The sequence below is a fragment of the Anthonomus grandis genome, chromosome 22 (assembly GCF_022605725.1).
Source record: "Anthonomus grandis grandis chromosome 22, icAntGran1.3, whole genome shotgun sequence".
NCBI lineage: Eukaryota > Metazoa > Arthropoda > Insecta > Coleoptera > Curculionidae > Anthonomus > Anthonomus grandis.
The window spans coordinates 24,184,171-24,200,421 of NC_065567.1; the positions used below are offsets into that span (position 1 = coordinate 24,184,171).

Here is a 16,251-nt window from a genome sequence, read left to right on the forward strand (position 1 = left end):
AGTTATTATTACCTAATCATGTTCTGTGATTCTGTTTGTGATGGATGTTACTTAAATTATGTATTACTATTGTGAATTTAAAAGTCAGTTATCAGAAAACCTCACTTCTTATACATTCAACGCAAAACAAAATCCTACTTGTTATGATTGTAAAAAATTTGCGCAACCCCTTATATGAGCCATACAAAAAACAACATACACGTGCCACTAAGTGATTACGAATTTTATTTCGCTTCTAAGCGATTGTTTTTGATTGACCAAGAACGATGATTTATTCTAAAAAGTGGTGGCGTTTGAAATTGTTCTAATTTTTATAATGGGCATTAACAGTGAAACGAAAGTAAGTGATTTTATTTTTAAAACAAAAGTTAATCACGGTAATTAGCGATCAGCTATGCGATCCTAATTAGATGGCCTTTCACGTTAAATTTACTGAGATAATTAAAATCGATTTTTTTATGGCTAACGTATAAATTTACGATCCAGTTCGCGAACGGAAGCTTATTTGCCATCAAGGACTGCGAAAATGATGCTGCTTTAACTATACCATATTGATTTCAAATATAAAAATTCTCAAAAATGGTGAATATTTTTTAATATATTATGTGACTACAGCAGAACCTCATTGGGTAAAGTATGATAGGCAATTAAAATGAAGAGGGAAGAGTTTTTTGTGTGCTCTTACGTAATATTGCTTACAAATAATTGCGCCTTATGATAAGTAAAGTGCAAAATGCGTTAATGCATTATCGGATCTGGCATGCAAAAACAATATGATTATGTCGTTTAGTAAACCAGAACAAGCTGGAAATTAATTAAAAGCAAAAGGGGTTGACCTTTTCACAAATCCAAAAGAAAAATAACCCCATAAGTGACGTAAAACGGTCTTTATCTCTTTCACGAGGCTGGCAACAAACACCGAATCTGGAATAATGAGTATTTTTCTTTGACCCGCGAGGTCCCCTGATAATAACCAAGAGTCTATTGTTTACAGAATGGCCAACATCAAAGGTTGCCCTCGCAGGACACTCCGTGCATTTCTGCCTGCACCACTGCCACGAACCTCTCCTCTCTTGGCGATTTTCAGTCGAACTCCACAATTTACAACTCGCGAAGGATGAACTTGGACGAAAATCTAAGGATGACAATACCTGAAATCCAACCGTTGCAGGACAACAAGGAGAAGGATGACAGTTATGAAGTGCCGGAGTTGCCACAACCGAAAACCAAAGTGGCTTTGGGAGATATTAAGATGCAGGTGAGTTTTGTGAAGAGTTTCTCATTGTTGTTTCCTAAAAAGTGCATCGAGGGCAAGGTTATGAATCTTTTTTTTTGGTGATACAGGCTTTGAACAAGAAGACTTCTAAAGAAGGTGCTTTTTCTTTAGTAACGTTTAAGTAGAAGAAGTAATGATGTACAGGGTTATTATGGGTAAACAAAAAAAATTGGGATTATCAGAAGCGTTCCAAAAATATCTTTTTAAATTATTTTCATGACATATAGGGTGTTTCAAAGTGCAGAAGCATATCAAAGTTATGTTTTTTTAAATACAACACCCTGTGTATATTATTTGATTTTTGGATTCTACATCGTAAATAAAGGTAGGTTTTATTAAGGTTTACCCAGTCTAAACATGTGCGTTTTCGATATATTTTTTTGTTTTGTGAAATACTAACACAATTCCAATAAAAAATTCCTTTACTAGTGTTTTCTCTTTTTTTACCATATTTACACTATACTATTAAATTTTGCATTTTTATTTGTAAAAAAGTTACTATTTTATATAGGACGTTCAAAAATTAGAATTATTACAGTTTTTACAAAGCAATAAGCTGCTTAACTTAAATGGAACACCGTGTATTTTGTATCACCAATAAATGTGACAATGAATTCTTTTTTAAATTTAATAAGATATACCTAAACTTCTCATTTTTATAAAGCCATATTTAAAATGCGGATTTTTTAAAACTTAAAACATAATACATATTTCATAGTAGGTGATAACAAAATGACATGTCGTTATTTTCTTCTGTAATTTTTTTATTGTTTTATGCATTTTTTTGTATGTAAAAGTAACTAATTTGTGGCGGGTAATCAGGTTTAAGTTATGGCTTGGTTAAGTTTAAATGAAATACCCGATTATAATTGATTACAGCATGCAACACAATAGATAGTAGAATAGCGATAGGTACAATTTAAAACTGTATTAACAATATATCTATTTTCAACTGACCATTATAATACATTATACTAAAGAAAAATAACAATTACAAAATATTCTCTAAATCATGACCATTTAATTAGCACCACAGCCACTTTTGATGGCATTTAAGAAATTACTTAAGAATAAATAGCAAAAAATCAACATGTATTTTAAAAAACGTAATTTTCATGAAAATTTGAAAGTTTAGGTATAGGAAGCCATTATTACATTTGAAAACGAATTCGTTGTCACATTTAATGGTGATATAAAATACAGGGTGTTCCGTTTAAATTAAGCAACTTATTGCCTTATAAAAACTATAATAATTTAAACTTTAGTAGTAACTTTTTTAATTTTATTTAGTAGTAATTTATCATTGAAATTGTCTCAGTATTTTCACAAAATAAAATATCTCGAAAACTTTCATGTTTAGGCTGAATAAACCTTAATAAAATCTACCTTTATTTACGTTGTAGAATCTAAAATAAAATAAAATATAAGGTGTTATATACCAAAAAAAAACAGAACTTTGATATGTTTCTGCACTTTGAAACACCCTGTATGTCATAAAAATAATTTAAAAAAATATTCTGGAACGCCTCTAATATTCCCAAGTTTAACCAAAATATTCCGTATCGTATGTCGTGAATAACCCTGTATACATATACAATTTTGGGCTTAAAAAGCTGATATTCCATGTTATATACGTGTGATATTCCACATACATCAATTGATTTTTTGAGAAAAAAACTATTTACACACGATTTTTTTGCCCCTGTATATGATATGAAAAGAAAAAGTTAAGATAAAAAGTGTTTGTTTGGAAATGCAAATTTTTTTTACAATTTTTGGTGAATGTACAGAGTGTCTCAAAAACAAGGTTTTTGTACAGGAACGCCCTGTATATTTTACCAAATTTTGACTCTTTATTTAATACGTCAAATTTTGATTAAATTATTGAATAAGTTCCAACGCTGCTGGAAGAAGTTCCTCTAGCGTAACAACGTAATTTGTGACTATAAAATGATGGACTTACCTCATAACTCGTTGATTGTATCAAATTTTCTTAACACTAGCTTTGGAAGATACTGGATCAGAAATAGAGGACCTGTCAGGTGGCCAGCCCGATCACCTGAACACCGCTAGATTTTTTTATTGTGTGGATATTTAAAGGGACAAGTTTACACTAAAGAGCTAAGAAATTTAAAAAATAAAATTACATGTGCCTGTATCAAGTTTTTTTATCGTTTGTAACTGTTTTAATAGTAGATTGAATAAGAATTAAATAATATCATCATAATAAGCAATTATCTCAAAAACCATCAATATTTGACGTATAGTGTATTATAAATTTTTTACGTAAAATTCAATGCAGAGTGAAAATTTACTTTGCACTTTTTTCTCATATCATATTAAGGCGGAAAAAATCGTGATGTATAAATAGAATTGGGAAACCCTGTATATCACTTTCAATTCAACAATAAATATTTACTTTAATGTGAGCTGTATTTCTTGCGTCACACCGATCATAACAAATTTATTTTGCAAAACATATTAATAGATTGTGCCGAAATAATGAGTTTTTGAAAAAACATTTTTTTTTAAGTTTTCATCTTTTAAATATCGATCTTTACAATAGTCTTCACCATTTGATATCGCAAACAGGTAAAACCTAAAAACTATTTATTAAGCAACTTCTTTCTACGTAATCATTCAATTATCCAAGAAAAACAACGCGTCAATGTCACAACCTACACAAGGAAGTAGAAATCAAATATTTCCTGGGGTAGTTTCCACTGATCACATCCTAATTGAAAATACTCAGTTCAACGTCAGTATTCGTTTGAATATTAAGTGCCTGGAAGTCGGGATATCAATAAAATCGCACGAATGGTGTTATGGGCGAAATTAATACTATAAGGACGAAATAATGTCGTGTGATGAATACCTAATAAAAAATTAAAAAAGTTCAAGTTAGAGGGGGCAAATGGACATGTTATAAAACTGAGCTCGCAAATATAATCGGTTTAATCAATAGTCGAGTCGATTCGAACAATTAATTTTTCTTATTAAAACAAGATCGGTGCCGTCTAGACGTTTCATAAAGTCTGAACAATGCGTGTTTTAGTGCGTGCCGATACACATGTCACTTTTTCATTGCCTGAAACCGAACCAAAACCAAAATGTACATGGTCTCAGGTGCGAATATCATTACTTTATTTATAACATGAATGCAATTTAATAAAACTGTTTTTTTTTCGTTGTTACAGTTACTTACCGCCATAGCAGTGTCTTGGGTATCAATGATTATTGGATATTGTTCAGCCTATACATCACCAGCATCTATTTCTCTTGAAAGGGATTTTTCACTTAGTAAAGTTGAGGTAAGTTTAATTTTTTTTTTAATTAATTGAATTTTTATAAGGCCAAAAAGTAAAGAAAAAGTACTTGGAGCAAATTTTAAAATTATATTAACCAATTTTTAATGACTCAGTTTTTTTGTTATAGTAAGGACATAATTTCCATAGACCTTACTTGGAAATTGATTAATCGTTCTATTTATTCGGCTCTTAAATCTAATAAACATAACAATATAGCCAATTAAAATGTATAAATAATAGTCAATTGATTGACCCAAAAATCTTTACATTTAACTTGTGTTTTGGGTATTTGTGGCTATAAGCTACTGAAGACAATACAGTATTTTTACAAATAAGCCTTGTTTTGTATGGTTGAAAAACTTTCGTCGGTGCGTCGCCGAACGAAACATAGGAAATCCTATATAAATTTTAAGGTGGTCAATTATTGGCTTCCCTGTACTTTTTATAGAAAAAATGTAAGATAACTTTTTGAAGAGACCAATCTGGCAAACCCTTGCAGTTTCAAAAAATGTTATTAAGCGAATCTTGAATTATTCAATTAAATGTAATTGCAAAATTGCCAAATTTTCGGTTCAGATAAAACCAAACGGGCACCAGTAAAATGAATATTGTCACTGACGTGAGGAAGAGTGTCAATAAATCAGTGACAGTCGATATTTGAAAACAAGTATGAATTATTCAATCGACGAAAAAATAGATGTATATATTTAATATAACTTCATTGTTATATTAAATAAAAGTTTAGATATAAAAGTAATGTTAACGTGTCTTACTTTGAATGTATGGTTGTGAGATTGATAAAACAAAAAAAAAACATCTTGTATTCGGCTGTACGTCAGATTTGACAAAGCCTTATAACAAATTGTTTACTGGTGGCTGGAGTATGGTTTTACCTGAACCGAAAATTTGCTAATTTTGCAATTACATTTAATTGAATAATTCAACATTCGCTTATTAAAATTTTTTGAAACTTTGCACGAGGGTTTGCCAGATTGGTCTCCTCAAAAAGTTATCTTACATTTTTTCTATAAAATCTACAGGGAAGCCAATAATTGACCTCCTTAATTAATTTACATGGGATTTCCTATGTTCCGCTCAGCGACGCACCACCCGGTATAGCCCCTGGAGTAAAAAACAAACTGTAATTAAACATAATTTACTTACAGCAATACAGAAAAGGCACAAAGACATCCACACCGTATTCATCTTACTACAACACTAAATGCCACCCAAATAAAACAAAACAAAACCGCTTTCCGAATACGCTTTCAACACTCAAATAACACAAAGTTCTTATCTACCAAAATTTAATAAAATCACATCGCATAATATACATTCCAGGCGAGTGAATCTAAGAAACCCTAAACCTACGTCTGGGACAATTTGAAATAATAATACTAATAGATTGGTGAAGGCGCATATTTCAACACAACAAATCCGCACCTCGGTGCGAGTTGAAATAATTCTTAATAATTGGCGAAAGCGCCAGTCATATTTCAGATATTTCAAATATTTCAAATTGGCTCGGACCCCTGTTTAAGGAATCGCCGAGACTTATTTTACTCTAAGACCTGAATCTGGCGGCACCGTTGCCAATAGAACCGCATTCATCAGTAATCCAATTATTTTTCACGGTATTACCAGTGTGTTTTTAATAATTTTATATTAAAAGAGTGTAAGATGCGGCAACGTTGTATCGTTTCGCTTTATGGCGTGCATCGAAGTTTATTATAAAATACTGAACTTATACCGGGTGGTGCGTCGCCGAGCGGAACATAGGAAATCCCATGTAAATTTTAATGGGGTCAATTATTGGCTTCCCTGTAGATTTTATAAAAAAAATGTAAGATAACTTTTTGAAGAGACCAATCTGGCAAACCCTTGTGCAAAGTTTCAAAAAATTTTAATAAGCGAATCTTGAATTATTCAATTAAATGTAATTGCAAAATTACCAAATTTTCGGTTCAGGTAAAACCAAACGGGCACCAGTAAAATGAATATTGTCACTGACGTGAGGAAAAGTGAAAACATCTTGTCGGACTTGCATTGTCTTATTTATTTAATGTAACAGTTTAATAATAACAGTTTACACTTGATAACGGTTGGAGATACTTACCAACCGAAACGTCGTGTTACATTAAATAAATAAGACAATGCAAGTCCGACAAGATGTTTTCACTCTACCATTGTCTACCACCTTCAAAAACGTGAGGAAAAGTGTCAATAAATCAATGAATGTATGGTTGTGAGATTGATAAAACGAAAAAAAAAACATTTCTTGTATTCGGCTGTACGTCAGATTTGACAAAGCCTTATAAGAAATTGTTTACTGGTGGCTGGAGTATGGTTTTACCTGAACCGAAAATTTGCTAATTTTGCAATTACATTTAATTGAATAATTCAAGATTCGCTTATTAAAATTTTTTGAAACTTTGCACAAGGGTTTGCCAGATTGGTTTCTTCAAAAAGTTATCTTACATTTTTTCTGTGTTGACCCCCTTAAAATTTACATGGGATTTTCTATGTTCCGCTCGGCGACGCACCACCCGGTATATAGTATTTTCACTATTTCATACTCTTGTAAAATTGTAAAATTTCTAAAAGAAAATGTCTAATTTCAGAAATCTAACAAATTTCAAGGTTAATTTTGAGGCCAATCAAATATTCCCCTTGTTAAAACCTAAAAAATCAGAAAACTATCTATTCAAACTGCTCCATCATCAAAACACATTTAGTCTAATAATATCGTCTTTTATTTCAGATGTCCTGGGTAACAAGTCTAATGCCATTGGGTGCCTTAGGTGGCGGAATCCTTGGAGGTCTCCTAATCGAAAACTTAGGAAGGAAATGGACTATCCTACTAACAGATCTACTATTCCTAGGAGCGTTCCTTGTTAACTACTTTGCACAAAACTACATTTACATGTACGTGAGCAGAATAGTATCCGGAGTAAGCGTTGGAATATTGTCGCTAACCCTGCCTGTTTACTTAGCAGAAACGATTCAACCTGAAGTTAGGGGTACCTTAGGGTTGTTACCAACTGCTTTTGGTAATATTGGAATATTACTGTGCTACTTATTTGGTACCTTTTGGGAATGGAGAGCTTTGGCTATGGTGGGTGTGCTCCTGTCCATTCCCTTTGTGATAGTATTTTGGGTGATAAGAGAAACCCCTAGGTTCCTAATATCTAAGGGTAAAGAGGATGAGATGCAGCAGGCTCTGCAGTGGTTGAGAGGACAAAAAACGAATATAGATAAAGAGTATCATGAACTAAAGAAGAGTTATGAGGAAGAGAATGAAACTCAGGAAAGTACTTGGGAGAGTCTTAAAATTCTATTTTCATTGAATAATTTAAAACTGATGGGAATTGTATTGGGCCTAATGGCGTTCCAACAATTCAGCGGTATTAACGCCGTCATCTTCAACACCACTAAAATTTTCCAAGAGTCTGGATCAAGCATTGATAAAGCTGTTTCAACCACCATAGTCGGAGTTGTGAATTTCATCTCTACATTTATAGCAGCTGTGCTTATTGATAAACTAGGCAGAAAAGTTCTACTATACATTTCAGCTGTATCGATGGTGCTTTCCTTAGGAGTCCTTGGTGCTTACTTTTTCCTAAAGGATGCAATGAAGCTGGATGTACAATATTTAGGGTTCCTACCGCTGGCCAGTTTTATTATATACGTATTAGGATTCTCTTTAGGATTTGGACCAGTACCGTGGCTAATGATGGGAGAAATCTTACCAGCTAGGATCAGAGGTCCGGCAGCTTCAGTTGCAACTGGTTTCAACTGGACCTGCACCTTTATTGTCACGAAAACATTCCTATTATTGCCCGACTGCATCGGTTACCACTTTACCTTTTGGCTGTTTGGTGCTATAGTATTTTTGTCACTGTTGTTTACCATTTTCTTCGTACCAGAAACAAGAGGCCAAAGCTTAGCCGATATTGAAAGGAAATTGGCCGGAATCAAAGTGAGAAGAATGAGTTCCGTGGCGAACTTAAAACCAATGCCATCTAGTTTTTAATTAAACTGATTGACTGATTTAAAATTTAAGTTTAAATGTAATTTAATTGAGAATCTCATAGGGAATATAGGTTATTCTCTTGATAGTATTTTAGATGTGAAATATTAGATCGAGATGTTGTAGATTTAGCAATAAATAGTCCATTTTTAGTATTTAATTATTATTGTATATACTTATCAAAGACACAATGTTATTTATTATGAATATATTTTTATATAATATAATTATTTTTACCAAGTAAAACGTGTGGTTTTATTTCCAAAACGGTAACATATGCCATTGCAAAAACATAATCGTTTCCATCATTGTATCCTTGCTTATAAATGCACGTAATAAAAATAAAGGAGCTAATAACATTTTAATAACGATTAAATTAAATATTTATGATGGAACACAGCAGTTCAGGGTCAAAATAAAAAATATGGTATGTTATAAATATATGGTTTTATTTCTTAAAAGAGTTCCACAAATAAAAATTAATTTCTTAATACAATGCTCAAAATAAAAACAATAACGGAAAACTATTTGAAAAACCTTAATAAATTATATAAAACTTGATCTCTATATAGCTTTCAATCAGCTGAAATAGCAGAGTGTTAAAACAGTCCACCTTTAATGCCCTTAAAGGGTTTTTTTATTATTGCAATAAAAATCCTTAGTTCGCCAATATAATGCGAGAATTAAAATAGGCAACTAATAAATTCTAACGTAAATTAGTTATTTTTACACTTTCATAAATACCAATAAAAACTTTTACAAGGATTGGCTTAAAAATATGTATATGACTTAAAGTAGTATATTTAGAATATAAATTAAATATTTAATGCATATGTTTTTCTCACTATTTTTACATTTTAACTAACGTCATTAAACTCTTGCATAAGTTATTATTAGTAATATCCATAATTACATTATGTATTTTTTTAAATTAAAAATCATGGTATATAATTACCTAACTGAGAGAAGTTATATAAGAACCTTGAATTACAAGTAAATAAATTCAAAATATGCAATTAATATAAAATGTTTTTGTCTTTATTGGCGTTGATACTATTATTGGTAGAAAATAAACTTAAGAACGACTAAGGGTTTTGACACTGTTTACAGTCTTCCATGAAATCCTCAAATTCTTCGATTTGCAACGTCATTTCGAAGAAGTTGTATTTATCATGGATATTTTTGGTGGCTACCATTAAGATGGTTTGAGGATTTATTCCTGGACCTAAAAAACAGCAACTACATATAATTTAATCTTGTTAATTGGTGACCAAAGATTGTGAATTAGAAGTCGTTTTTTTTGTGAGTAAATTTTTTTTGAAGAGAAATATTTGTTTCTAGCTATATTATAGTAAAGCTTTTGACCTAGTAAACCATGATATGCTGATTCCCAAATTGCCCTACTCGATAGGGAGAAAGTCGATTATGGGGAATGAATGGAACAAGAGCCAATCCTTGTTTTAAATGGTACCACAGAGAAGAATTCTTGTACCCCTTTTATTTTTATTATATACCTTTGACCTCCCTTCTAAGGTTCGCTTGCTCTGTTCATATCTACGCTGATGATACTCAACTTCTATCATCCTTCAGACCTCAGGATTCTTATAGGTCTCTCAGTCTTTTGATGATTTGTTAAATGCAAAAAAGTGTATGTTTGATCATTGGATCCGATTGTACAAAAGAAAAATTTTCTCATTTAATTTTGTCAATGTGCATATTACTAAGGCTATTCTTCCTGATGTCAAGCGAGCAAGAACTTTGGGCCTAATTTTTGATAATTCTCTTAATTTTGAGTCAGATATTTTTAAAAAAACTTTCTTTAGTGTACTTAAAAATTCAGTCTGATCCATTTAAACGTTTACTTCCACTGCATATCAAAATGACGTTGATTGAATCTTTACTTTTCTCTCAATTATATTACTGCGGTGTTGTATATTATTATTTTTTAAATTCAGAATACCAAAAAAAATTCAATTGGCCCAAAATTCATGTATACGTTCTGTCTATGGATGTGACACGTATGATCATATTAATCCAACGTATTTATCCTCACTTTGCTGTGTTTGTGCATGTGTACATACATTAAAATTTTAAAATCTTGTAAAATGCTTATAGGGTAATATTTTTATTTTAATTAATATATTTTTATGTAGATTTAAATATGTTTATGACTAGTTTAAAATCAGTTTGAGTCAGTTTTAAGTTGTTTGTTTTTTCTTGATCTGGCCCATATATTGTATACTGTATTTCTGTTATTAATATACATACATTGTATTTTCATGTGTGTATATTAATTGTTGTGTTATTAATTGTAGAGTATAGTATACGGTAGTAGATTTTGTTTATTGTAATTAGGTGTTATAGAAGAAATCACTTTGCGAATAACATCTTTTGTATGTACACATACCAAGTAAAACATCATACATTATAATCCTTAAATATATATTTATTCAACGACTTTTTAGTCACTTTTTGGTTTTGGTATATTTATCATACCTTATATGGTCATGGCATATTTAATAAACGGTAAAATATACGTATATCATATACTATTCTGTTTACGAAAAGGAGAAAATTTCGGCATTTAAAAAAAATGACACATGATTCACATATTTAGTTTTTATACTCGATTGCTACACCTCAAATATTTGATGAAATGACCCCGATATCACATATATACCACTCAAGAATACAAATTTATTCAAAAGCACACAAGGATTTAAAAAAGAAAATTTATTTAGAAAAATGCAGTGGTGTATTTTTTTTTTATGGACGCCACTGGTGAAAATTTATTTTTTCTTGTACGTCGAAAAATAAGTATTAAAATACTATTTTCTTATAATAATTTAATTGGGTCGAAGGGAGGACTAAACGTTGCACCTCCCGGTGCCTCCACCAATTTATCGCAGAAAAAAACACTATGTACACACCACCCATTTATTAGATATGTATATAATTTGTACTTTAATTTTCTGGTATTTTACTTAATTTTCAGTGTATAAGATATTGTCAATTATTGTTTAGTGTAGTAGTTTTTGATGCGTTCTAAGCCGTATTTTGGGCACTTGAAGTAATTTTTGAAAATTTTATCAACTGTCTAAAAAAAATATTTATAAATAAATAATTATTTTTTTTTATAAATATAATTTATATTTATTTTTTTAAAGGTTCTGAAAAACAGTGATTTTGCAAAGAATTTCTTACTGGTAAGCTGTGTGGGGGTGGGTGGGGGGGTAAGGGTAGTTTTAATCAAAAACCGGTTTTTTCCTTATTGGCAAAAAAAAAATTGGTAACTTTTGTACCCACACTTTTCTCATATAACCTCAAAGTTTTCGAGTAAAGTGCGAAACACCCTGTTTTTTATTTATAAGGTTTAGGTTGAAGATTTTATACTGGTTCTCTATAATTAAATATTCAACGTTTAACTTTTTATGAAATCATAATTGTATATTATTAACATGTAATAAACCTTCTTGTTAAACGTGAATTAGATAAACATAATATTAAATTCCTTAACGTATATCACGCGGACATTTTATCCGATATTTATAGATAAAATCCAACCAAAAATTTACACCTAAAATAAAAGTTTATTTAACTATCGTGTGTTGCTTGGGACATGTACGTTTATAATAAATGCAATAAATACTTTTTTTTCATATTTAATTCGAAATGTGAATTAAATATAATTAGAAACGTTGGTTAGAAACAAACAGTTGTCCTCAGCAATTTACCCACAAAACACCACTTCTAATATATATAATTTTCCTCATTTCACCCTTTTTTCACCAAGAAAACAAATAAATTCATTACTTACGAATAGCCACATGTGCAGACATAGCAATTTTATCCAAACTAAGTGCCCATATTCTCAAATTGTGAACTCTCTTCACCCCTTCAATATTAGTGAGAATTTTCATAACATCCTCGAAGTCTATGCCTTTAGGCAGAGCTTCCATAAGTACCATCAGTGCGTCCTTTATAATTGCAAAGGTGGTTATTAGGACAAATACTGAGAAGACGAACGTCATTATGGGATCTACTATTACCCATTGAGGCTAAAAAAATAAATAAGTGGTTTATACTAATAATAATATAATAATAAAAGGCAGCTGTATAAATGTAATTGGAAACATGATGGACTTGTAAGTATTTGTTTATTATATATGGATACATTTAGTTCACACAAAATAAAATAAGTGTTTAAATAGTACTATACTTACAAGATAGCAATAGTACCTTATATAATTTAATTACATTAAAATAAAGGAGAAAAACGATAAACATAAAAGAGTAAGGAAGCACAGGAAAAATAAAAGCAAAAGGAGAATTACAAGTGTTTAATTTGGGAAAGCAAAGACTTGTTAAGAGGATGCAAGATTTAATTTTGAAATAGGGTTTTCTTTTAAATTCAACAGGTATAATATTGTAAATTTTTGGTGCTTTATAAACCAGAGACCTTTTAGTAAATGAAAAATGTATTTTACGTGAAGGAAAGGGATTAATACTTGTTGCTATAAGTACCTCAGGTCTTTTTTGGCAAATTTTATTACTGCATAAGTCTTACTACTGAATTTATAAAAATATAACGAATTTGAAAAACGATCTTGCCTCTGCAAACAGGTCAGTTGATGGATATTTTTTATCTTTAAATAAACCTGTAAGAATGCTTTTTGTGTGATCAAGAACAAATTTAAAAGAGCCTTCCCATATTTATATACCATAATGTTCACTATGTGATTGATGCAGAAATTTCGTACCTTAAAATATATAGCAATAGCTGCAACTAGGACCCCAGCACTTTGAAGAAAATCCCCGATAACATGTATAAATGCAGCTCGTACATTTATATTCTGTTTGGAACTTTTGTCGTGTGAATGACTGCCACCTCCATGGCTATGGCCGTGTTGATGTAGTGACACCCCCATACTAATTCATGAAGAAAATCAACATTTAAAGATACAATGTTAAGTCTAATAACTCACATAATATTAACAGCAACTCCAATGGCAGAAGTGATAAGCATAATGGGAGCATCAATTTCAAAATCCTCATGTATAATTCTCTGGACTGCCATATATACAAGAACTCCAGTTACGACCCAGATCATTAAAACTGATGTTAAAGCCCCTATAACCTCGGCTCTGTACCATCCAAAGGACATTTTTTTGGTTTTTGGTCTGTTTGCCATATAAAGGGAAAATAAAGAGATCATGAAACTGGCAAAATCGGTTAGCAAGTGAGCTGCATCTGATGCTATTGCTAAACTATTTGATAAATAGCCACCTGAAAAGGGACATTTACTTACAAGTTCATTATAGTGTAAATAGTTATTTACCTATGACTTCTGCTATCATAAATACTACACATAAGACACTGGCTATGATGAGCTTCTTTCTTGCTATTCTGTCTACTTCTGGCACTTTGGAAATGTGGCAATGTTTATTTACTGGTAAATTTAGAGAAGCAAAGAATCACAACTCAATGTAACTAAAATAAAAAACTCCTTAAGACTCACCTAAGTCAGTGGTATCCGTATTTTCTCTGGTAATAGTATTAAGTTCTTCAGCTGGCTGTTCAACATCAATCACCTCCCCTTCCAAAACTTTACAACATCCATCACTCGGTTTACCATGAACACAATAAATAATCCTTCTTGGTGATGAACTGCTTGGTAACCTGTTGGTTCTCCCGGTGACGGCTCCATAGTTGTTATTGCCGTTCGAAGCACTAAAATTTGAACCTGACTTGACTTCCATTTGATTTTTTTTGCACAGAAACTTGTGCACTTACGTTATGTTTAATTTTTCCTGATTATGCATGCCTATAAATGATTGTTTGCGCTATCTGAGTGATTTTGCTAAGCCCTAAGCACATACATATTTTGTTTGATTTTTTATAAGAACGCGAGCCGCGTGCACCCGAACCCACACTGACTGTAATATTTACTATTTAGCCTGGTACACGAGTTATTCAGAAGATTTCAATAAAAACATTAAATTTTATCTGGCAACTGATAGAATCACAATGTCGTTAAATCAACAATTCTGGGTAAATACTTAGGTGTAGTTTTATAAGGCAATCACTCATGACATTATTTTGTTTAAATAGGCACTTAAAAATGTAGCAAGCGAATAAGAAGATAAGTAAAAAGCCTCCATACAACATCATATGTGTATTCTTATCAGTAAAGAAATAACAAATTGCCTGAGAGACAACAGACAGTGAAAAAAAAATTTTCAGTCAAGTCAAGATGTTCTTATTTATATAGGATTAAAAAATGAGGGATATGAACTATCAATGCAGTGCAGCGACTTTTTATTTTTTTTTTAAACATGCAGTTGAAGTTATATGCAATTGATATTTTATTGTGATAAGGACTGTATCTAATTATGCTCTTAAAAGGGTAGTTTAATTAATTAATTAATTATTTTATTCTCTCTAACAAATGCATAAATAATAAATTGTAGTTATACTAACAAAAACAGATATTAAATTTAATAAAAAATAAAAATAAAGACAAATATGTGTGCATAACAAACTCGACATTAAGACTACATACAACCACAATATTCAGAAATATCACTGATGTGAGGGAATGGCTTTATTTTAAGAACTAATATTTTGATATAATTTATTAGCTGTAGGCCCTTGTATTTTAAGCCAATACAAAAAATACACATTGTAATGATCCTTGGCTTTCCAAGGACCCAATATTGAAAAAATTTGATGCTTTTTGATTTATAGGAACCTAAGAAATCTTCTTTGTACCTTTTCTATTAGATTTATGTTGCCTACTCATGAGCACTATACAATTTTATAATACTATTAATGTCCTTAAAGAACTTTGTGTTTCTTATATCCAATCCAAGCTTTGTTCTTTAATTGTTCCTAATGAACATTAAATTTAAGATCACTCTCAAAGTACATACACACTTGCAATTAGATTTTCAAACAAGTTCTTTATGATCAATAGTATAGGAGACATTAATGTAGAATTTACTTTTCTAGTAAAGTACTTAATTATAAGATTAAAGGATTGTTCTATTAAATAATTACATGGTTTTTTCAAGGTAATTGTGTTTACAATGTGCATATCAAAAATTAATGCTAACCACTCACTGTCAACCCTGCAGTTGTTAAAATGCATGTAACAATTTTTTCATCAGAATATTTTAATAAATTTTTTTCTAATTTTAATTCATATGAGTCTGTATTATATTCACAACTTTATTACACCTTAAATATAATAAGCTAAATTAAGTACTTGCTACTCTGATCTAGCTCTATTATAATACAGATCTAACTTAGGAGTCTTTATGTCAATACATAAAAGATAATCATATTAGTTTTTAACTATTGCACCTGATGTAGAGAAGCATCATATTTTATACTCTAATTTATAGAATTACTCAAATTGGTTATTAAGTAAAAAACTCAAATTAAAAATTAAGTACATAATCTTTAAACAAAAAAATGAAGTAATGAAATACCCTATTTTAAATTAAATAATGTGCAACTAGAAAGAGTTCAATCCATTAAATATTTAGAGCTAATTATGGACAAGAACTTATATTACACATATTTATAAAAAAAATAATACCAATAATAGATGTTGAAATTATTTATCCTATGAA

At 30.7% G+C, this 16,251-nt stretch overlaps 2 protein-coding genes across 4 annotated transcripts in view; one reads left to right on the top strand and one right to left on the bottom strand.

Annotated features, from left to right (window-relative positions):
* The window catches only part of LOC126748205 (facilitated trehalose transporter Tret1-like), a 34,950-nt gene extending 26,090 nt beyond the window's left edge, over positions 1 to 8,860 (top strand). Inside the window, exons 1-4 of one of the 3 annotated variants that reach the window (XM_050457277.1) lie at positions 302 to 340; positions 995 to 1,258; positions 4,474 to 4,587; positions 7,346 to 8,860. In XM_050457277.1, the coding sequence (XP_050313234.1) occupies positions 317 to 340; positions 995 to 1,258; positions 4,474 to 4,587; positions 7,346 to 8,617 (1,674 nt within the window). In that variant the 5' untranslated portion in view covers positions 302 to 316 and the 3' untranslated portion in view covers positions 8,618 to 8,860. Of the gene's footprint in view, positions 1 to 301; positions 341 to 994; positions 1,259 to 4,244; positions 4,403 to 4,473; positions 4,588 to 7,345 lie in introns of those variants that run through there. The other 2 variants (XM_050457276.1, XM_050457278.1) reach the window with 2 other exon arrangements.
* A 184-nt stretch (positions 8,861 to 9,044) lies between these two features.
* On the bottom strand, positions 9,045 to 14,726 carry LOC126748684 (zinc transporter 2-like). The gene is made up of 7 exons (XM_050458063.1): positions 14,408 to 14,726; positions 14,133 to 14,344; positions 13,953 to 14,063; positions 13,600 to 13,900; positions 13,375 to 13,543; positions 12,432 to 12,672; positions 9,045 to 9,839 (listed from the first exon to the last, which is right to left on the bottom strand). The coding sequence occupies exons 1-7, from the start codon at positions 14,434 to 14,436 to the stop codon at positions 9,700 to 9,702; spliced, it is 1,203 nt and encodes a 400-aa protein (XP_050314020.1). The 5' UTR covers positions 14,437 to 14,726; the 3' UTR covers positions 9,045 to 9,699.
* Between the last annotated feature and the right edge of the window lie 1,525 nt (positions 14,727 to 16,251).

What these genes read in the sequence shown, in the direction of transcription:
- LOC126748684 (XM_050458063.1), bottom strand. Translation starts at nt 14,436, where the DNA reads ATGCATAATCAGGAAAAATTAAACATAAC. An exon ending in CAGGAAAAATTAAACATAAC is followed by an intron (nt 14,345 to 14,407) that starts GTAAGTGCACAA and finishes TTCAAATTTTAG; the next exon opens with TGCTTCGAACGGCAATAACA. An exon ending in GGAGTTGCTGTTAATATTAT is followed by an intron (nt 13,544 to 13,599) that starts GTGAGTTATTAG and finishes TTCATGAATTAG; the next exon opens with TATGGGGGTGTCACTACATC.